General features: G+C 60.2%; 1 protein-coding gene across 15 annotated transcripts in view; it reads right to left on the bottom strand.

Annotated features, from left to right (window-relative positions):
• The window catches only part of COL7A1 (collagen type VII alpha 1 chain), a 30,050-nt gene extending 9,869 nt beyond the window's left edge, over positions 1–20,181 (bottom strand). For 3 of the 15 annotated variants that reach the window (XM_063411396.1, XM_063411402.1, XM_063411403.1), the window contains exons 1-83: positions 19,997–20,148; positions 19,257–19,347; positions 18,968–19,148; positions 18,731–18,890; positions 18,544–18,637; positions 18,302–18,460; positions 17,953–18,116; positions 17,725–17,854; positions 17,504–17,626; positions 16,787–16,936; positions 16,016–16,135; positions 15,747–15,893; positions 15,463–15,654; positions 15,239–15,388; positions 14,905–15,033; positions 14,672–14,818; positions 14,382–14,507; positions 14,169–14,312; positions 13,962–14,087; positions 13,742–13,888; positions 13,533–13,661; positions 13,308–13,454; positions 13,029–13,148; positions 12,798–12,944; positions 12,584–12,720; positions 12,370–12,496; positions 12,148–12,291; positions 11,919–12,076; positions 11,774–11,815; positions 11,595–11,621; positions 11,435–11,479; positions 11,142–11,225; positions 10,747–10,818; positions 10,423–10,449; positions 10,295–10,348; positions 10,033–10,101; positions 9,828–9,941; positions 9,469–9,495; positions 9,272–9,325; positions 9,097–9,159; positions 8,915–8,974; positions 8,730–8,765; positions 8,549–8,593; positions 8,300–8,335; positions 8,145–8,189; positions 7,991–8,026; positions 7,884–7,910; positions 7,754–7,783; positions 7,523–7,594; positions 7,359–7,418; positions 7,218–7,253; positions 7,016–7,096; positions 6,855–6,890; positions 6,726–6,770; positions 6,557–6,628; positions 6,342–6,386; positions 6,208–6,234; positions 6,083–6,124; positions 5,349–5,429; positions 5,153–5,188; positions 5,018–5,053; positions 4,852–4,932; positions 4,651–4,686; positions 4,352–4,423; positions 4,094–4,138; positions 3,874–3,909; positions 3,681–3,716; positions 3,468–3,572; positions 3,281–3,316; positions 3,069–3,104; positions 2,848–2,895; positions 2,691–2,726; positions 2,384–2,515; positions 2,014–2,223; positions 1,885–1,920; positions 1,661–1,705; positions 1,423–1,494; positions 1,245–1,289; positions 1,030–1,092; positions 898–942; positions 567–602; positions 256–291; positions 27–71 (exon numbers count right to left, since the gene is read on the bottom strand). In XM_063411396.1, the coding sequence (XP_063267466.1) occupies positions 27–71; positions 256–291; positions 567–602; positions 898–942; positions 1,030–1,092; positions 1,245–1,289; positions 1,423–1,494; positions 1,661–1,705; positions 1,885–1,920; positions 2,014–2,223; positions 2,384–2,515; positions 2,691–2,726; positions 2,848–2,895; positions 3,069–3,104; positions 3,281–3,316; positions 3,468–3,572; positions 3,681–3,716; positions 3,874–3,909; positions 4,094–4,138; positions 4,352–4,423; positions 4,651–4,686; positions 4,852–4,932; positions 5,018–5,053; positions 5,153–5,188; positions 5,349–5,429; positions 6,083–6,124; positions 6,208–6,234; positions 6,342–6,386; positions 6,557–6,628; positions 6,726–6,770; positions 6,855–6,890; positions 7,016–7,096; positions 7,218–7,253; positions 7,359–7,418; positions 7,523–7,594; positions 7,754–7,783; positions 7,884–7,910; positions 7,991–8,026; positions 8,145–8,189; positions 8,300–8,335; positions 8,549–8,593; positions 8,730–8,765; positions 8,915–8,974; positions 9,097–9,159; positions 9,272–9,325; positions 9,469–9,495; positions 9,828–9,941; positions 10,033–10,101; positions 10,295–10,348; positions 10,423–10,449; positions 10,747–10,818; positions 11,142–11,225; positions 11,435–11,479; positions 11,595–11,621; positions 11,774–11,815; positions 11,919–12,076; positions 12,148–12,291; positions 12,370–12,496; positions 12,584–12,720; positions 12,798–12,944; positions 13,029–13,148; positions 13,308–13,454; positions 13,533–13,661; positions 13,742–13,888; positions 13,962–14,087; positions 14,169–14,312; positions 14,382–14,507; positions 14,672–14,818; positions 14,905–15,033; positions 15,239–15,388; positions 15,463–15,654; positions 15,747–15,893; positions 16,016–16,135; positions 16,787–16,936; positions 17,504–17,626; positions 17,725–17,854; positions 17,953–18,116; positions 18,302–18,460; positions 18,544–18,637; positions 18,731–18,890; positions 18,968–19,148; positions 19,257–19,338 (6,774 nt within the window). In that variant the 5' untranslated portion in view covers positions 19,339–19,347; positions 19,997–20,148. Of the gene's footprint in view, positions 1–26; positions 72–255; positions 292–566; positions 603–897; positions 943–1,029; positions 1,093–1,244; positions 1,290–1,422; positions 1,495–1,660; positions 1,706–1,884; positions 1,921–2,013; positions 2,224–2,383; positions 2,516–2,690; positions 2,727–2,847; positions 2,896–3,068; positions 3,105–3,280; positions 3,317–3,467; positions 3,573–3,680; positions 3,717–3,873; positions 3,910–4,093; positions 4,139–4,351; positions 4,424–4,650; positions 4,687–4,851; positions 4,933–5,017; positions 5,054–5,152; positions 5,189–5,348; positions 5,430–6,082; positions 6,125–6,207; positions 6,235–6,341; positions 6,387–6,556; positions 6,629–6,725; positions 6,771–6,854; positions 6,891–7,015; positions 7,097–7,217; positions 7,254–7,358; positions 7,419–7,522; positions 7,595–7,753; positions 7,784–7,883; positions 7,911–7,990; positions 8,027–8,144; positions 8,190–8,299; positions 8,336–8,548; positions 8,594–8,729; positions 8,766–8,914; positions 8,975–9,096; positions 9,160–9,271; positions 9,326–9,468; positions 9,496–9,827; positions 9,942–10,032; positions 10,102–10,294; positions 10,349–10,422; positions 10,450–10,746; positions 10,819–11,141; positions 11,226–11,434; positions 11,480–11,594; positions 11,622–11,773; positions 11,816–11,918; positions 12,077–12,147; positions 12,292–12,369; positions 12,497–12,583; positions 12,721–12,797; positions 12,945–13,028; positions 13,149–13,307; positions 13,455–13,532; positions 13,662–13,741; positions 13,889–13,961; positions 14,088–14,168; positions 14,313–14,381; positions 14,508–14,671; positions 14,819–14,904; positions 15,034–15,238; positions 15,389–15,462; positions 15,655–15,746; positions 15,894–16,015; positions 16,136–16,786; positions 16,937–17,503; positions 17,627–17,724; positions 17,855–17,952; positions 18,117–18,301; positions 18,461–18,543; positions 18,638–18,730; positions 18,891–18,967; positions 19,149–19,256; positions 19,430–19,996 lie in introns of those variants that run through there. The other 12 variants (XM_063411404.1, XM_063411405.1, XR_010082238.1 and 9 more) reach the window with 11 other exon arrangements.
• Positions 20,182–20,256: the final 75 nt, after the last annotated feature.

The raw sequence follows: 20,256 nt of genomic DNA, 5'->3' as shown, positions 1-20,256 counted from the left end.
TGCAGATGCCAATGCCGCTGCCTTACCTTGGCACCAGTTGGGCCCTGGGTCCCTGGTGGGCCAGTGCTGCCCTGCAGGGGACAAGGGGACATTATTGAGGTGGTGTTTGCTGGTGGCACAGGACAAGGAGGGGGCAGCAGGACCACTCAGTCCCAGCACTGCCACCCCACCTCCGCTCCCTGGGGGCATTCCCCTCCTGGCTGACATTGCCCTTGCATGATGGTCCCCTGCACATGGTGCAAGGTGGCCCCTTACCGGAGGTCCTGGGGGTCCTGGGTCTCCCTGATTGCCCTGAAGGGAAGAAGAAATGGGATCACTTGAGAAGTGGGTTTTCCCCAGTGGGGGCAGGGGGTGTTCCCAGGGAGAGCAGACCCAGACAGTGCTAGTGACTCTTGTAAGCACCAAGTAAGACAAGCCTGGACAGGTCCTGCTAAGATGCAGGGGGACAAGGACCCAGCCCAAGCAGGGTGATCCCCATGGTTTCACCACGTATTCACAGCCAGGAGCTCCCAACTGTGTGCTGAGGTGGTAGGGCAGAGTGACATGGGGGACACACAGACACCTACCGGGCGTCCCAGCACGCCAGGAAAGCCTGGCAAGCCCTGCAAAGAACCAGATCAGAGTTAGTGGGCAGGTGCAAGCCCGTCACCTCCACACAGCCCTGCCTGCCCCCAAGAGATGTTCTCCACTCCCAGTGTATGGTACCCAGCCAGGGCACTTAGGAGGGATAAGAACATGGAGAGGGCCCCTAAAGCTCTGCAGGCCCTGCATGGGATTTGGGGGTAGGAGGAGGTGAATGAGGCATAAACACCCCAGCTGGTGCTGGTGGTGGCTGGTGTGAGACCACAGGACCTGCCCCAATCCCAGCCTGGATCTCTCCACCATGTCTCTACTTACCGGCTTCCCCTCAGGGCCTGACAGCCCTCTCTCGCCTGGGAGACCCTGGAGCAAAGGATGGAGACAGGGATGGGGTCAGTGGCAGGCAGGGTCTGGGGTCAGCATCAGGCAGGGGAATAGTGGGGTACTCACTGGGGCACCGTCTCTGCCCTTCTCACCAGGCTCCCCTCGGTCACCCCTCAAGCCATCTTCACCCTGCAGCAGGGACAAGCACAGGGTCACAGGATAGGCAGGGACCTTCCCATGACCTCCCAGGGCCTGCTGACACCCAAATAAGGGGTGTGCCCAGCAGTGCCCTCACCCAGGGCTTTGCTCCCTTTTGACACTGGAGACTTATAACCTCAGACCTTATCTCCTTTGGGTCCCTGTTCACCCTCAGCTCCTGGCTCACCCTGTGTTGGGAAGAAGACAAATGCCATCAGCCCTTGCTGCCCCTCTGCCCCACCACCATCCTCAGCCCCAGCTCGTGATGTTTCCCCAGCTCAGTTGTCTCAGCTGCCTTTCCCTTTCAGACCATCTACACACCTTCGATCCTTTGGGTCCGATGGGGCCGCGTTCGCCTGGGAGGCCCATCAGGCTGCCCTCCACCACGTCCACCTGTGGGCAGAGCACAGTCAGGGCCAGCACCCGGGGTCCTCAGGAAGGACCCCTCAGGGGCAAACTCTCCCCTGGCCCCTGTGCCAAGGGACTGGATTTGGACATCCATACCCAGAGGGGCAGGCTGGCACCTTGATGATGGTTCCCAGCAGGAGCCATCACCTACCTTGGGCCCTGGGGGCCCTGGAGGTCCAGGCAAGCCATCCCTTCCCTGAGAAGGGTAGAGAAATAGGTTGAGTGTCAAAGGGAATGGGAGAGGAAAGCCTTCTTGGTATGGCCACTCCTGGCCTCCATAGGGCATCTGCCTACCCCACAGAAAGACCTTCATCTCCGCAAGAGGGTCACAACACAAGAAGGGATGGAGGGCACCATGTCCCTATCCCAGCTCACCTGCTCACCTCGGTCACCCTTCTCGCCTCGGTCACCCTGTGAAAGCACCATGGTGGCTGTCACGGGGCTATCCCCAGGCCCTTAGACCAGGTCCTCCAAACTTCACCTCACACCTCCACACACACTCACCTTCTCGCCGGACCTCCCGGATTCCCCCAGCTCCCCAGCCCGGCCTGGCAGCCCAGGAATGCCTGGCTTTCCAGGCTCCCCTGGCTGCCCAGGCGGGCCCTCGGGACCCCGCTCACCCATGGCCCGGCCCATGGGGCCCTGGGGGCCGGGGGTACCTGGGTCTCCCTTGTCACCTTTGGGTCCTCGCTCGCCAGGGAAGCCTAAGGAGCCCTGCAAAACATATCCTGTGCTGCCAGAGCGAGCCCTGAGGGGGCTGTGAGCCCTCCCTGAACACCCCAGGGCTGAGCCAGCTTCATGAAACTCCAGCCAGCCCAGAAAGCAGGAGTGAGGCAGAGTGTTGGGGCTTAGCATTGAGCCTGGCTCTACTCACCTCTCGGCCTGGGGGCCCCCTTTCTCCTGGATCTCCCCTACTGCCCTTCGGGCCCCGCAGCCGCTCGGACACCAGCAGAAACGAGTCTGAGCTCCCATCATAGGCACCTGTGAGCTCTTTCAGGGATGAAATCTGGGAGGGAGGAGAGAGCCACCAGTCAGGGCATAAGTGGAACCCAACTGCGGCAGCACCCCACAGTCCTGCTAACCCATCCTAAATTGCTCAGATCTCCCAGCACCTCTCATGCCCTCTTCCTGCTGCCATGTGGCAGGAAAAAGCCCCTGCCTGACAGTCAGGAAATACATACCTTGATGCCAAGTGCTTCCAGGCTACGTTCAATGTTCTGCAATGAAAAGCCATTAAAAACAAAGTAGGTTCCCACCGTAGAGGCTGTGGATTGTTTTCTGTCCCCCAGGGCTGATGCTGCTGCTGTCCCAGCACAGCAAGTCAGGGTAGGGACTCACCACTGTAGTCCCAGGGTCTCCGCGTGCTCCAGGGTTGCCAGGTCGCCCCTAGGTTTACAGGAAAAAGAGGGAATGAGAAGATGGACAGAGGTGCAGCAAGAGGGGTGAGCAGTGCTCACCCTTAGTAGGTTTCAGAGTTAACACTTTGGTGCTGCCTGGGCAGGGGCTGTGGCTGTGATTAAGGGGCTCACAGCTTGTCAGGCTCAGTGCTGGGTACTCACTGGCGCCCCTCGAAGTCCAGGCTCTCCTGGGTCCCCCTGAAACACAGCAAATGGATCAAGAGGAGCAGTCAGCCTGCCCAGCACCAACTGCAGTGCTAGGGTCCAGCCCTGTCATCTTGGGGGTGGGGACTCCTGCCAGGGACTTTTTCACTCTGTCATGTTTTCCCTCCAGACCTTTGCCTTCGAGGACTGGGGGGCAGGAGCACACTTACCTTTGGTCCAGCCACTCCACGGAGCCCTGGGGAGCCCTAGAAGACATGGAGGTGACACAACAGCACTCAGACCCCATGGACAAAGGGCAGTGCCCTGAGGGAGCAATGGATGGGGGTCCATAGCTCAGAGCAGTCTGGACTCCAGGGTCTGATGCTGAGTGGTACCATGGGGTTGAGAACTACACACCTGGCCTGGGGGGCCAACCTGCCCTGGGACACCAGGAAGGCCAGGGGGGCCAAGGGGGCCTGGCACACCTCTGTCCCCCTGCTCGCCCTTGGCACCGCTTTGGCCCTGCCAAGAGAGCAGTATCACTCCCAGAATCTGGGATCCAGGTCTGTCCTTGATGGGGATATGTACCCAGTACTCCCCATCACACACTCCTCTTTGGAGAGTACTCACCTCTTTCCCAGGTAGTCCTGTATCACCTTTGTCTCCCTAACCAGGAGAGAAAGGTGTTGGAGGGATGCTGCCCCATCCGCATGACCCAAAATGGTGCTCCTGGTCCAGGCAGAGTGGAGCCACCGGGCTTGTGGGGATCACATGGGGACCATGCAGGGACCACACAGGAACCACCTGTGGATCATCTCCTTACCTTTCTCCCATCCTTTCCCGGTGTCCCATCTTCTCCCTGGGAACAAGGGCTGCCTATCAGTGCCCCACTCAGCCATCTCAACATGGGTACAAAACAGAGGATGGTTCAGAGCATGGGGGTTCTTTGCCACATCCTCCAGTTCCCTTATGTTGTACAGGGATCACTATCCCTCAGCATCCTGGGAGAGCCCCAAAGTCAAGCCCTGTTTCCCCCTACTCACATTCTTGCCATTCAGGCCAGGTTTGCCATCCTCACCGGGTTTGCCCTGGGAGGAAAAAAAAGGTAGTGAGGGAGCCTCCCAGGCTCTCCACCAGCCAGGGGCACTATCAGCCAGGGGTGCCTGGGCCCCACTGGAGCCTCAAGGTATGTGGAAGGGGGAGCTGGGCACAGGGCAAGCCCTGCCAGATGGATCCAGCTGGGATCCACAGAGGGCATGGGACAGGATGTATCCCTAGGGTGCAGGGTGGCTGGTGCTTACAGGCATGCCGGGTGGTCCTAGGGGACCCACTGATCCAGGTGGTCCCTGCTCCCCACGCAGCCCAGGCAGCCCCTGTAGAGAAAGGAGATGGTGGGAGCACAAGGCAGCAGGGCATCCATCTGCCACAGCCAGCCCTGGGTGCAGGGAGTGTGACTGGCAGTGGCACTCTGCTGGGTGCAAGGGAGGGTCTTGCTGCACTGCCCTGGATCAAGAAGCATGGGACAGGACACTGGTCCCTTGCAAGTCTGATAGCACCAGAAGGAACATAACCTAAACCCACCCTCTCCAGAGGTACTTACATCCCGGCCAGGATCTCCCTGCTTTCCTGGGTCCCCCTGCAGACAAGGAGGAGGTGAGGACAGGGACGTTCCCATTCTACCAAAGGCCCCCTCTCCAGAGCATCCCCAGCCTGGAGCACCCAGCTCCTCTCACACCATCATCCCTCTATCCCACAGCTCCCACCTGGCACAGACATTCCCCCCACCTTGGACCACACTCACCCGCAGCCCAGCAGGCCCTGGGGGCCCAGGTTTGCCTTCCAGCCCATTGCGGCCATCCAGCCCTGGTGGGCCACGGTCCCCCTGTAAGATAGCAGAGCAGGATGGTTGGAGCTTTGGGGTGGGATGGGAGTGCTATGGGGCAACCCTCAGCCCCCAATCCCCTCACCTTCTCTCCTGGCAGGCCTTGGTCCCCGGGATCACCCTATGGGGTCAGAAGAGAAGTGAGAATCATCTCCCATTAACAGGAGCTGCACAGGGCATGGGCCCCCATTCAGACCCCCATGGGAAAGAGGACACTTACCTGTGTGCCAGGGGGGCCACGGGGACCCTCCCCACCCTACAAGAAAGAGACATGCTCAGCAGTGGGGCATGGAGGGAAAGGAGGGGATCCTAGGTGCTCAGCAGGCCGTCCGTGCATGCCAGGACCCCCAGCTCTCCTGCAGAATATCAACCATCATGCTGTCCAGTGCCTCCCACACCAGGGACCCAGTACCTACCCTCTCTCCAGGCACTCCAGGGGAGCCAGCATCACCCCGGGCACCCTTCGCACCATTCTTGCCTGGGTCCCCAGGGTCCCCCTGCCAGGGAAGGGCACAGTGGTCAGTGGGTACTGTGTTGTAGCAAGAGCACAGTGTACTGGTGCTGTGTGATTTAGGGGTACACAGTGTACACAGTGCTGGTGCTGTGTGGTTTAGGGGTGGGATGAGAGGAAAGGTCTCAAAATAAAGACATAGGCTGAAAAAGAGGAGGCTGGGCTCAATGCAGCTCTCACTGGGGGAGTGGGGGTCAGAGTGTGATTGCAGAAGAAAGGCACCAAGCAGCACTGCTGAGCCAGGAGCCAGCTCGGCCACAGCTGGGGACCACAATGCCACCCACCACAGAGCTCAACCTGTGGCCAAAACTACAATCCTGAGCCTAAGCTGGGTTGTAAAAGCAGAACACCCAGAGTGTTGGGTGTTGCCACAGGACCCTTGTGGGACTAGGGAGCCAGGAGCACATCAGTTCCTTTGGAAACCTCAGCCCTACAGGTACTCCCATCACTGTGCATGAGTGTCAGCCAATGTGTCCCCAAGTTCCATGTGCCTCTCAGTTGTGGTGCACATCAGCTGCATGTGGCAGAGGCTGTTTTGGGCAGGGAGGGCTTGATGAACAATAATCCCAGTGGCCAGGCAGAGCCCAGAGGACAGCAGAAGGTATCCCACCACCAGCAACCCAAGGACTCATTCATTACCTTCTCACCCTTTCTCCCCACTCCTCCAAGCCCAACATCAAGCTGTGGGGCAGAAAGGAGCTGTTGGAGTACATGGGGCTGGGACACCAGCCCATGGGCAGGGAGAAAAGGGAGGGAGAACTTACAGTTCGTCCTGGAGGTCCAGGAGGCCCCTAAAAGAAGGGCAAGGGAAGCAGATTAAGAGGAGCTAGTGCAGCCCTGGAGAGGGCACTGCTGGCTTGGGGGTGGGGAGGCCACACATGGCCCTGCCATCACTCACTGGGTCCCCACGGTCACCTTTGCTTCCTGGTGCTCCAGGGCTGCCCTGCAGGAAAGAGGAATGGAGTCAGAGGGGGAGGGAATAGGGGATCTGTGGGGTGTGGGTCCTGTGGGATGGGGGGGTACCCCTAGGGTAAGGGTGCATGTGGGCCAATGAGGTGTGAGAGCTGTGGGTGACCATGGAGCAGTGGGTACATACAAGCAGTGGGTACTCACATTCCTGCCTTCAGGTCCTGGGTCCCCCAGGTCACCCTTCTCACCGGGGGGGCCACGGTAGCCAGGAAGGCCCTGGGTGGAGGGCAAAGGGAAGATGTGCATTAGCAGGAGCCACCTCGAGGCCATGGGTCTCTCTCCTGCCCCAGGTGCCCAGCAGCCCTGCACTCACCCGGGGACCCCTGTCTCCAGGTTTGCCAGGCAGACCTGCTTCGCCCTGTGGGTAAAGAGGGGTGAGTGGGGGGCAGTAGGAACAGGGGCAGTAGGAACAGGGGCAGTGGTCTTGGGGACCCTCACTTACCGGGGTGCCTTCGTCACCTTTCTCTCCTCGCTCTCCCTGCGGCACAAATCAGTGGGCATCGGCCAGGAGAGAAAAGTACAAGTCACCAGCATCTCCCTGCTCCCTGCCAGCCCCGTCTCTCCTCAAGGCCACAGTGCCCCATAGCCCTTGTCCCACTCTACCTCCTTGCCTCGCATCCCGGTCTGCCCAGGAGTGCCTGCTCGGCCCGGCTCCCCTTTCTCCCCTGGCTCTCCTGGGTCACCCTAGGCATGAGAAGGGGCAACGGTCAGGGCAGAGTCTGAGCAGCTGGGGAGAGAAGGGGCACAGCCTGCAGGAGCAGCCCCTCTAGAGCTGGACAGAGAAATGGAAGGGCAATGACATTACCTTTGGGCCACTCCTGCCTGTGAGGCCAACAATACCCTAGTTGTTGGAGAAGAGCATGTGTCACTGGGAACCTCGGTGACCCCTTGACATGGGAGGGACCAGGCCCTTGAGCTGATGCCCCCAGGGTGCACCTAGACTCACCCGATCACCCTGCTTGCCTTTGGGGCCAGCTGGCCCTGGGATGCTCAGGCCAGGGGGACCCTAGACATGAAAGAACATAGCATGGAGCAACAGCACAGGCACCATGAGTCTGGGGAGGTCTGTACCATGTGCATTGTGCTTGCTATCCTCAAGGCAATACTCACACGGGCACCTTTATCTCCCATGTCACCCTTGGGGCCAGGAGGTCCTTCTGGTCCTGGGAAGCCTCTGTCACCCTGGAGCAGACAAAATCAGCACCTCAAACCACCCAATTTTTTCCCCACTGCAGCTGTGGACAACCAGGCCTGGGACCAGGATGAGCCCAACTGTGCAATCCCCCTCCCCAGCCCAAAGCCACGCCCAGAGGGTGGAGGGCACAGCTGGGCCAGGGTTACCTTCTCTCCAACACCAGCCACATTAGAAGCCTGGAAGGGAAGCAGAGGAGATCATGCTGGACACTGGCCATGGCTCCCTGTCTTGGGGGTGGGGCAGGCAGAGGTGGATCTGCTGGGCAGCATCACTTACTGGCTTGCCAGGTGGTCCTGGATCTCCCTGCAGAGAGACAGGTGTCACTGCTAGCCCCTTCCCCAACAGACCCCTGCCACACCACTGTGACCCCACTTTGCCCTCACCTTCTCCCCCCGGGGGCCAGCCGGTCCCGGAGCTCCCTATGACAAGATTAAAGGCCTCAAGGGGTTGGCAGTGCCTGGGAACATGCACCCAGGGCATGGCAAGCAGCCAGGCAGCTCCTGGCTCCACAGCACCACACCTGCTACCTACACTTACCTCTCTGCCTGATGGCCCTGGGTGCCCTGGGGCTCCCATCTCACCCTACAGGAGAGGAGGAAGGTGTGCAGGCATCCTGCCACCCCCTTCCAGGGTGGCTGCTCCAGGGCAGAGTAGGCATCACTCCACCATGCCAATTGCCCCAGCGCACCTACCTTCTGACCTTCTGGGCCTGGCACACCACGGTCTCCCTGCAGAGCAAAGCAGAGGAAGGCTTCAGGGAGCCTTCCTCGCTCTTCATCACACTGTTCCCACCCCACTCACTGCCCCAGAGCTCTTCACAATTCAGTCCTGAATCCCATCCAAGACTGCTGGGTTGTGACAGCAATCCCCAAGCACAGTCACCAGCAGGTCTCAAAGACACCAGGACTGGCCATTGCTGGTCTGCTTTGGCACCATCTCACCTTCTTGCCCTTCTCTCCCAGCTCACCCGGTGTCCCACGGTCTCCCTGGTATAGGAGAAACACAGGGTCAGGGGCAGCAGTACTTTTGGGGGACATCCTGGGTGCTGGCACGGAACCCAGAACCCTTTTCTCCATGCCAAAGGCATGGTAAGAGTGTCCCTTCAGTTCCTACACCACTCACCTTCCTGCCCTGCTGCCCTGGTGGTCCTCGAGGACCCTGCAAAGGAGAATGGAGGTGTTGTCACCTTTGGTGCGACAAGGAAAATGCCCAGGCTGTCCAAAGCAGGAGCTCTCAATTGTCCCCTTGGGGCTTGGCTCTTGGCATGGCCAGCTCCTGTCTGTCTTACCTTCTCTTAGGAAACTCACCCTGTCTCCTGGGTCCCCAGGGTGGCCAGGTGATCCTGGGAAACCTTCTATGCCATCACCCTAGGGATTTGGAAAGGCGATAGCCATGCTCATGACATGGAGATGCCCATTAGATGGGAATTCCCGCTGGAGAGTGGTGTGAGGTCCAGCTCCAGTGGGGAGCATCCCTACCACCTTCTTACCTTCTCTCCCTTCAGGCCAGGGGGCCCAACAGGTCCCCGAGGTCCAGGGTCTCCAGGCAGGCCCTGCAAGAGAGAAAATCTCAGCCTCTGGGGATGCAACTCAGCCCTGGGCACACATAGCCATTGCAGCCCTGATCCCCTCTGCCAACCCTGTTGGCCTAGGAGCTCGACTCACTGGGGGTCCAGGATCCCCTTGAAGTACTGCCCCATCTATGAATCCAGGGGGACCCTGCAGAGAGAAGGGTCAGTTCCTGTGTGGTTGCCCTGAGGGCTCGGTTCTTCCCAGCACCCTGAGGGGCTGCAGTGCCCTTGCACACTCAAGGGACTTCCATCCAGTAGGGCAGAGGAGTCAGGGAAATGCACAGCACTCACCCTTTCCCCTCGGTCACCCTTTTCTCCCTGCAAGAGCAAAAAAAAAGCAAATAAGGGCAGTTCTGAGCGGTTCCCATGCCTCCCTCAAATGGAAGAGGAACATGCTGGGTAGAGCCCATCATCAGTGGCATTAGGGTATGTGCATGCCATGTGCCTCTCTCCACCTCTCTCCACACTGCCCAGTGACAGCAACAGCTCAGACACGTGCATATGCGTGCAGGCACAGCTGCTGGAGGGGACAGCCCATGAGGAGGGCCAGGAGGAGTCCACAGGGGAGCAACTCTAAGCAGCTGCCTGTTCCCTCATCCATCTGCCCACACATCCCCTAGCCATTCCCATGCAGCATCAGAGGGATGTACCTTCACAAACTCTCCAGGAGGTCCTGGTAGCCCCATGGGTCCGAGTGGACCAGGCGAGCCTGGATCACCAAGGGGCCCCCGTGGGCCTGGGATTCCAGGTGAGCCAGGGCTGCCCTGGAGGACAGAGGTGCTCCATCAGCTGAGGCTGTGGTGTGGGCTGGAGATGCTGGCAGAGACCCTTTTATATCTGTATTCCCACACCTACCGGCACACCTGGCTCCCCTTTCTGGCCTGGTAGTCCCTGTTCTCCAGCTATGATCACCCTGGGCTCTCCCTGCATGAGGAGGGGAAGGCAAAATCAGTGACTGCATGTGCCCTGTTGTGGCCACAGTGCACAAGGCCAGGAGTCTGGCAGGGAGACTGGAAGACCCTGGGGCCAGGAGATGCCAGGTACGAAGATGTGCCCACCAGGGTCCCCAGTGCTCCCCAGGGACCCCTGTGGGACAGCTCCCCTGTCCATCACCTACCGGTTCACCTTTCTCCCCCTTTGGACCAGTAAGTCCCATGGGCCCTTGTGTCCCCTGGGAAGGAAAGATGAGAATGAGAGGAGGTGTTGGGTGCGAGAAGGGTTGAGGAAGGCTAGGGCCATACTCACAGGATGCCCTCGAAGACCAGGGATGCCCTAGAAAACAATAGCTCAGGAGGTGAACATGTCCTTGCCAGCCAGGGGAATGAGCATGGAATGAGCTGGAATGGGGTGGAGTGGGATGGCATGGCATGGCATGGCATCTCCAGCCAAAGCAAGGATATACAGTACACTTTTCCTGGGATACACACACAGGAGACAGCAATGACCCTGCCAGCTGCTGAGACTCCCCTAGCACAGGGAACAGGGAAGCAGAGGCTGGCTCAGGGAGCAGGCAAGGAGATGGGAAGAGTCCACTGTGCAGCAGTAAAGCCAAGGGACACCCTTACTCACTGGCTGCCCAGGTGATCCAGGATTCCCAGGGCGCCCAGGGCTTCCTGGTAATCCATTGGCTCCAGGAAATCCCTGCAGGACAGAGGATCATCATGCCAGCATCTGGTGTACCCCAGCACTGCCAGACTCCTTCAGTACTCCAGGCAGCGCTGGCCCCAGCACTGGGAGCTCAGGGCAGCCCCAAGGTAGAGCTGGGTTTCAGGGTGCCTTTCCCTCGTGTGCTGAGCTGGGGTGTGAGGGTGCAGTGTGGAGCTAGACTGGGGTTCTTCAGTGGGATTTCCCCTCCAGAGTAGGTGTGGAGACCAAAGGGACAGGGGCAGTGAGAGGCCCCATGGAGTCAGGTCACTGTGTCCAGAGATCCTAGGGTGCCTAGGTGAGGAGCCAGAGGTACTCACCCTGTCCCCCTTCTTGCCCAGACCCTCAGCACTCTCTCCTGGTGGACCCTGTGCCCCTGGAGGGCCAGGAAGCCCATGGCGACCCTGGAGACAGTGGAGAGGACAACCTGAGTAGCAGGCGATGGTCAAGAGGTGTTGCCTGTCTACCCCTGTAGCAAGGGCTGGACACGTCCTTGCCCCACATCCACCCGCTGGCAGGATAAAGGGACAAGGGAACATGAGGACATGGGGACCATGACACTACCCTCTACAGGGAGCTGCCCCTCTTATGCCCCCCTCCATCAGGTTATTACCGGCTGACCAGGGAGACCTGGTGGTCCCATATGTCCTTGCAGTCCCTGCAGAGAAAAAGCCAGTAGTGAGCATCCCCTGTGAGCTGATGTTAGCATGATTTGGGAGATGCAAACCCCCCAGAGCCACCAGCTGGTGGTGAGGTGTCACCAAAGCACTCACTGCCTCACCACGGTCTCCCTTCTCGCCCTGCAAGGAGACAGAGAGAAGGGTTTAGGGACTGGCACCCTCGTACTTAACTTTCCACTAGGCTTCTGCCATCAGCAGCTAGGGGTTCCTGACCCATGCTGAGTGCCTATGACATGGCATGGCACAACATGGCACAGCCTCGAGAAGCTCACCTTGGGGCACTGCACAGTGCAGGGCTTTGGCTTGGGCACTGGCTGGCAAGAAAAGACAAGCCTGTGTGAACCCAGGGATAGGAGACCTCCTGGCTTACATGGGGCTCCTCCCCCTCCACATCCCCTAAGATACTCTGGCCCTTACCATGGTGGAGATGATGGTGCAGAGGTCATCAATGAGTTCTCCCTCCAGTTCTGCCAGGTCACTGCCATGGTAGATGTACCGTGGGTCCTCACTGGTGACCATGCGCTGGAGCTGCTCCCGGTCTGCCCCCTCCATGTCCACTGCCAGCACCTGTATCCCTGAGCCAAGACCACCTTCAGCACCCCACAGAAGTCCCTGCATACCCTGATGAGACCCCATTCATCCTCACCCCCAGCCTTGACATCTCTGGCCACAGTGATGGCATCATCCCCAGAAGGACTGTCAGCCAGAACCACCAGCACTGCTGGTACCTCGGGACGGCGCCCTGCACCAGGACTCAGCAGGTAGGTCCTGGCAAAGGTGATGGCTGCCCCTAGAGAGGGAGAAGCAAAAAGGGACAGTCAGCAGGATCCCGGAAACCACTGCCCCAGGTCCTAGTGCAGCCCCTCACCGATGGAATTGCCGCTGGGCTCCTCATAGCGCATGGTGCGGATGTGTTCCAGCACAGTGGGCAGGTCACGGGAGCGGTTAAGGAGCAGCCAGGGTAGGCTGCGGTAGCTGTATGTGGCCAGGGCCACCTGCAAGGGTGGAGGAGATGAGTGGGCACCACGGCCCACCCATGCCTCCCTCCACTTCGTGGCCCCGGTGCTGTGGCAGCAGCCTACCTGTGTGCCCTCAGGGCCTAGGCGCCCCAGGGCAGACACGGTGTTGGAGAGGAGGGTGCGGACAGCTTCAGCACTAGAGGAGCTGTTGCGGGTGCCATGTACTAGAAAGACCACGTCACCAAGGGCATCCCTGCAGACTGCAGGCCGGGAAGGGGTGAAGCCACCACCAGAGTGGAAACAAGCCCAGCCCACTCCTGCAGTGACCCCACAGTACCTGTGCGCTCACTGACAGATGCCTCAGCACCTGGTATGCTCCCCAGGAGTGGGCGGAGGGTGAAGGTGTAGCGCTGGCCCAGGCGCAGCCCAGAGACCTGCTGGGAGCTGGCAGTGCTGGGCAGTGTCCGCCCCTTCTCTCCACCAGCTGCCACCCAGGGAATAGTCAGAGGAATCAACAAGCCACTGCGGAGATGCTGCCTGCCATTCTGGGACCACCCACTTGTCTCACCTGCAGGAGGGCTCCAGGAGAGGACATAGCCAGAGGCACCAGGGATTGGGGTCCAGGTAAGAATCACCGAATCTCTCTGCACCTCCATCACCCGCAGACTGGTGATGTGGCTTGGGGCAGCTACGAAGGGGGAAGAAAGGGTGTTTCAGATTCATGGGGCGGCCCCCACCCAAACCCTCCCCAGCCCAATGCTGGGACAGTCTGGTCTTTGGGTGCCTCTCTGGGCTCAAACCATGTGTCAGGGATCTTATGCTGCCTTGGCCCCAGGCAGTCCCTTACTGGTGATGGCACTGATGGTGGTTGGCTCACTCTCTCGGCTGCCAGTAAGGCTGGTGATGCTGATATGGTAGCGCCGGCCCGATTCCAGTCCCAACACATCATAAGAGTTGGAGGTGGCTGGGAGCTGCTGGATATGCTGGGGTCCCCCTGGCAGGGGCAGAGAGGGGTGAGGGGGTGCGGATGGGGGTTGGCAGGGATGCATGGGCGCCACCCAGCTATGCTTACCTTCAGCCAGGCGCCAGAACAGACGGTACCCGGTGCTGCCAGCCACTGGCAGCCAGGTCAGGCGCAAGAGGTGCCCTGAGGCCTTAGTCACCTGGAAGCCGCTGACAGGGTGTAGGGGAACTGCCTCTGCTGTGGAGCAGAGGGGAAGGTGTTAACGGCAGGAGTGCCCAGTGCCACCCTGGGATGATGCCCCCTGCCCCAGCACTCACGCGTGGTGACGATAATGGAGACAGGATTGCCTTCCCGGTTGCCAATGAGTGCCGTCACCTTCACAGTGTAGGAGACACCTCCCTCCAGGTTGGGGACGTCAAAGGAGTTGATGTGGCCAGGAACTCGCCGGCTATTCTCCAAACTCCCTGCCAAGGACTGTGGCATCAGGCCCCCACCCTGCTGCCTGCACAGCTCGCCCCCATCCCTGTCCCACAGTACCATCCTTGCGGCTCCACACCACATGGTAGGCAGTGGCTCCCGGCACACCAACCCAAGTGACATGGGCAACATTGCTCCTGGATGCCTGCACCTTCAGTTGGGTCACCTTCCCCACCTGCTCCGGCACTGTGACACCAAGAGGGCTACTGTCACCCAGATTCACAGCAAACAGCACCAGATAGCACTGTCAGGCAGGGGTTACCTTACCTATATGTCCTGTGGCAGTGACAGGGCTGCCCTCACGGCCATCCACAATGGCTGAGACACCAACAGTGTAGACGGTGTTGGTGTGCAGCCCCTCGATGGTGAAGGTGGTGGGGTCAGCAGGGAGGAAGCGGGATTTCTTCAGACCTGAGAGATGGCTGGGATAGGAAGGGCTCCAGCACTGCCACCACAGCATCTCATAGTCCATACACTCACCATCACTGCCTTGCCAAGTCAGCAGGTAACCCCCAGCGCCTGGTAGCCCTCGCCAGGTGACCCGCAGCTGGCTGGGACCGGCCTCCATCACCCGCAGCTCCGAAATGCTGCCCACCTGTGGATCTTCTGCACCACACCATAGCACCACAGCGTCACCTTGGGGAGTCCAAAGGGACCCCACAGCCAAGCTACCACCCCAAGGGGTTGCAGGGGGATAGAAAACAGATGCATGCCAGAGTGGGAACATGCAGTACCAGAACTCCTGGCACCAAACCCTCATGTGGACTTACTGAGACGGATGGTGAGTGTGGTAGCATTGCCCTCCTGACTGCCTGCTAGTGCCGAGACATGCACCAGGTAAGTGATGCCTTCCCGGAGGTCACCAAGCTCCAGCCCCGTCTGGCTGCCTGGGATGCGCCTTGTCCTCTCTGTGCCATCTGCCAGGAGTAGGGCAGTGTGGTTACTCAGTGCCAGCTGATCAGGATACCCCAGGTGCCACCCATGCCCCTGCCCACAGACTCACCCTGGTTGTTGCGTACCACCACTTTGTACTCGGTGGCACCAGGGACACCGGTCCAATTCAGCCGTACCCACCTGCCTGATTCCTCAACAAGCCGCAGGTCTGACACATCACCCACGGGTGCCTCCACACCTGTAAGGGGATATGTGAGGCACAGCTGGAGTGGCACAGCCTGGACAGCACAACCCCCATACTCATCCTGGGCTGTGAACAGACAGCTGAGGGGACTCATAGCCAAGGCAGTCCTCAGGCTGAGCAATGCCCAGTGGGACCGTCACTTCATGCCAGAGGCTTGGAATGGTAGGGGACAACTCAGGGGACACACAGCAGCACTCACCTGTCTGAAAGGTGATGACAGGGGTGGCCACCTCCCCACCATCATACAGCGTATAGAGGGTGATGTGGTACTCAGTGCCCGGCTTCAGCCCCATCAGCTGGTAAGTATTGGTGCTGCTGGGGAGAGACACTGTTCTGGGGGCCTCTGGTCCTGCAGGAAGGGAAGGATCACAGCCAGCTGGTGGCATGGAGGGCCCACAGGGGCAACAGGCACTCTGAGCCCACCTGTGGCTCTCTTCCACTCCAAACGGTAGCCATGAGCATCATGGGCACTGGTCCACAGCACCTGGATGGATGTGGGGCTCAGGATGTTGGTCTGCAGCATCTGGTCTGTACCTGCCTCTGCAAGAGGGACCCCATGGACCAGGGTACCTTGTGCCATTGTGCTGCCAGCCACCCAGCCCATGTCTCTGGTCCCTGCACATGGCAAGGATAGGGGCTTTTAAGGGCTGATCCCTGCCTTCTCCCACACACAGCAGCAGGATGGCATACCTGTACCCAAAACCTACCTGTCCTCTGCCACACAGTGGCTGTGGGCCCCTCCAGCTGCCTGAAGAGTGGAGCCACTGTCATGACATAATCAGTGTTGGGCTGCAGCCCTACCAATGGGTGTGACATCTGCCCAGCATCCAGGTCCACCCTGTGCCTGTCCTGCCCTGCGGGAGCCAGTGCAGCAGTCCCTTGGGGAGTTCAGGCAGCAGGTGCCACCAGCTCCCTCCTGTCCTTCCTCACAGAGGCCACCAGCAGAAGGGGCACAAGCTCTGGGAGAGGCACCTACCTGTGCGGGTTGCCCAGGAGAGCCGGTAGCCTGTAGCATCATCAACAGACTGCCAGGCCAGCAGCATGCTCTGTGCTGAGACGTTGTGGACAGTCAAGTCCTGCACACCCACCAGGTGCCCTGTGGAAGTGAGGTGACTGTTCATCTCCCCATATGAGAATGGGCCAGGGGGCAGCAGGAAGCACCTTCAGCTGCAAACTGATGTCTCCAGGAAGCCTCCTTGCCCCTATTCATGGATGCTAACCACATTGAGGTCACTGAGTGCAGCCCATGCTCTTTCAAAGCATCAAACTCATGCAAAATTGCACTAAAATGTCTTCCTCTGAATGCCTTAAATACTTTCTGTGGGTTAAGATTGCCTTGGGCAGCTGAAGGAATTGGTTTGCCAAAATCTGATGCTTGCAAAGGTGTTGCCCTGAGGCTTCACCCCCACTCCTACCCAGAGATGCTTTCCAAAAGCCTCTGCCCTGGTGGAGACCACTCTTTCCTCCCACAGAGCACTGCACTCAAACCCTGCATTTATGGGACAAAAGCTCTGGTGGAAACACTCCCAGAAGACTGCAAAGGAAACTGGGAGGGCACAGTGCTGCATCCTGCCCTGGAGAAACTTTTGGGTCTCAGAGCATCACCTGCATCCCCATCCCACCCCCACAGACAGCAATGGGCCAGGCAGCCTCATCCCAATGGGGAACAGTGATTGGAGGGGGGCATCCCTGTGCTGGGAACTCATTCCTAACCCCAGCTGGGCCCAGGGCTGGGCACGGTACTTACGTGTCCGGGCAGTGAGGGTGGCAGGGGCAGTGGGCTGCTCTGCATAGTGGGGCCGGAGCATCACCACATACTCAGTGTCAGGCTGCAGGTTGCTGAGTGTGGCTGACTGTGCACTGGCCATCAGGCTCTTCTCCTCCCTGTGAGGTGCTCCTGGAGGGGTGTAGGGGAGGCACAGGGACATGGCACACATCAGGCCCAGCAGGGAAGGAGTGTCTTTGGGCCTGCACCCTGCCCTAAGGATGCCAGTCAGTGCCAGGGGTGGGGAGCACCAGGAAGAAGTTGGGACATGGGCCAGGGCAGGGGCACCCCCTCGAGTGCCTGAGGCCAGGGTGGGGCTGCCAGGTGTGTGGCTCCAGCCAGGTGTGTGGCTCCAGCCCAGTCTCTGGCTGGAACAGGGGTCTGCTGCCTGCCCCTGTATGGAGCAGCCGTGGGGGCACATGCCAGGCCCCCAGCCATTATGCATGCCCAAGCAAACACCCTGAGCCTTGCACATGAAGCCTCCGGGTGTTGGAATACACAGGCTGCCTCCACGCCTCTGCAAACACACATGCCCCACACCCAGTGCACACATGCCAGTGAAAGTGGGTGGGTACACACTCACAGCACTCTGGGCATGTATCCATGAATTAACTCTCATCCATACCTCCCTTTGCCCAGGGGGCTGCACAAAGGCAGAGTGCCCAGGCAGCACCAACCCTTGCAGGAACCATCATTCACCTTGCACAGCATAGCTGAGGCTGTAGCCCCGGGGGGGTTCAGGGGCAGGCTGCCAGGCCAGCCGCAGAAAGGTTGGTCCCACCTCCACCACACGAAAATCCACCGTGGAGCCAGCACGGCTTTCTGGAGGCACACGGAATCAGGGATGAATCCCCAGCCTCATGTGCTGTGGGCACCCAATGCCTGCATTCTCCCCTGTCCCTATGGACATGGACACTCACGGGTTCTTGCTCGGCCAGACACTGACTTGCCGATGCTGTTGGTGTACTGGGCAGTGACAGTGATCAGGTACTCTGTCCCAACACGCAGTCCCCGTAGCACAGTGCTTGTCTCCTGTGGCCCCACGCTCACCTGGGCAGGAACAATGTCACTCCTTCATCTTCCCCAGGTCACACATGGAGGCACCAGGAGCCCCCAGGAACTCTGACTAGTCAGGTGGGGGCACTCACCTCCAGCCTCTCTGCCATGATTGGCTGCCCTAGCCCTGTCAGTGGCACATACTGCACCCGGTAGCCAGTGATGGGACCACTGTCTGCTCTCCAGCGGATCTGCAGATGGTGGAGGCCCTGCTCCGAGATCTCCAGGTTGGAGGGGCCAGTGTGGCTTGGCCCATCTGTGGGGTAGCACAGGGGCTGTTGGCTCCACAGTGCATGAAGCAGAGGGTAGATCTTGCTGGGGTGGCACAGATGTGTGCCCAATGGGATGGGATAGTCAGGAGATTATTTTGGGGGCAGGACTGTCTGGCACCCAGCAATGTCAGCACCTGTGCCCCTCAGAGAGGAGGATAGGGGTCCATACCCAGCAGGTGCAGGGTGCCCCCAACACTCGTGCACACCCTGCGTGTCATCAGTGGCACCAGTGTGTCCAGCAGCTTGAAATCACCAATGTAGAAGAAGAAGGCATCAGTAGGCACTGAGGCCACACGGATCAGCTCCTTGTGGTCAGCATTCTTAATACCTGGGACAGAGGGAGATGATGGGTGAGGGAGGAACCTGAACCAAACAGAAGACTCGTTTACATGGTGCAGAAGCCTCACTCACCCACGGCAAAGACCTTGATGCCCTGGCTCTTCAGCTGCCCTGCTGGCCCCTCGACATCATCCTGGGACTTGCCATCCGTGATGAGAATGCAGATCTACAGGGCCAGGAAAGAACTGTGGGATCCAGCATGGGGCCCATGGACTTGCCACTTCTCCCCATCTTGCCAGAGCCACTGCTCTGCACATACCTGGGGGACCCCAGGCCGGCGCTGTGTGGGGCCAAAGAAGTTGTCAGCAATGTATCGGAAACCAGCGCCAGTCCGCGTGTTGCCACCCTTGTAGCTCAGCTGCTGGATGGCCCTCCGGACACTTGTGCCATCAGTGTGCTGGGAGAATGGGAATTCCACCCTGCAGAGTGCAGGGAGACACTGTCACTTCCCAGCTCTGCCACCCTGCACCCCACATGTCCCCTCCCTTGGGCTCACCGTGGGTCATCACTGTACTGTGCCATGGCAAAGCGCACAGCCTTCTCACCCACTACCTGCACAAAGGGCCCCACCAGCTTGTCCATGAAGGTGCGGACAGCACGAAAGTTGTTCCTTCCAATGCTGGATGAACCATCCACCAGGAAGGCGATGTCAGCCTCCAGCACGTCCTTGCATACTGCTGCAGAGCAGGAACAGCACTCAGGGCACAGACTGGCACTGCGGCAAATTGGTAGTGAAGCCCTCTTTATGTCCCACCCACCATGTGTACCCAGTGTTCAGCACCCACCTTGGCTCCCCTTCTGTGCCATGGCAGCTGGAGGACCCAGGAGCGTCAGGAGCACAGCCAGGAGCAGGAGTTGGCTGTTCATTGTGGAAGCCTGCAGGATAGGATGCTGCCACCACAGTCTCACACCAGCTCCAAGCCTTAGGGACAGCAGTCTGGAAGGTTCCCAGCACCACCTGTGCCAGAACACCTGGCAGCGTTGAGAGGGCAGGGTGCCACTACCGTCCCAGGCACCCCACAGTGCAGGGAGAGCCCCGCTTCGGGCCGGCGCAGGTGGGCAGCAGCTGGCCCATGAACAGCCGGTGGGGCTGTCCAGGGTGAGGGGATACAGGGAGCGCCTGGCCCGACTACAGCCTGGGTTCTGCCTGGGCCACCCCTTCCGCTGCCCCACGCCACGGCATCGAGAGCGGCGCATCCCAGCCGCTGCTGCACCTGGGCCCCCCGCCCGCAGGGGCTCCTCCCGCCCCAGGAAGGTCTCTAGGGCAGCGGAGAGCCAGCGTGGGCAGCCCTGCCTGCCAGCCCCCCGCCCCGCCGCTTCCACGCACGCGGCGGCGAAGGGCACCTGGCCCGATACCCCCGCGATGGCTACGCCGGGTCCCAGCCCTAGCACAGCCTGGCCCAGGCGGTACAAGCCCCGGCGCGGGAGGGTGGGCGAGTGCCCACAGGTGCCCGCGCGGAGGCTCCGTCCTGCCCGGCAGTGCTCCCCACCCGCGGGGGGACCCCCGCCACAGTTCCGCGCTCACCCACCGCCCCCGCGGGGCCGCTCCGTCCCGCACCGCTCCGAGCCGTTCCGTGCCGTGCCGAGCGCAGGCGGTGCCGACGCGCACCGGTCCCCGCCGCTCCCGCCCCTTTATGGAGGGCGGCCCAAAGTACGGTCGGGGGGGAGCAGAGCGACTCGGCCCCCGCCCAGCCCGGCCGCCTAAAGGACTTTTCCTACCCGCTCCCCTGAGAGGGCAGGAAGAAAGCAACGCCTCAGGCTCTTCCCACTCGAGTGCCACCCTGG

Source organism: Prinia subflava, chromosome 14 (genome assembly GCF_021018805.1).
Source record: "Prinia subflava isolate CZ2003 ecotype Zambia chromosome 14, Cam_Psub_1.2, whole genome shotgun sequence".
Lineage (NCBI taxonomy): Eukaryota > Metazoa > Chordata > Aves > Passeriformes > Cisticolidae > Prinia > Prinia subflava.
Note: the sequence above shows the minus strand (reverse complement) of the source record. Positions and strands in the feature narration are given on the sequence as shown.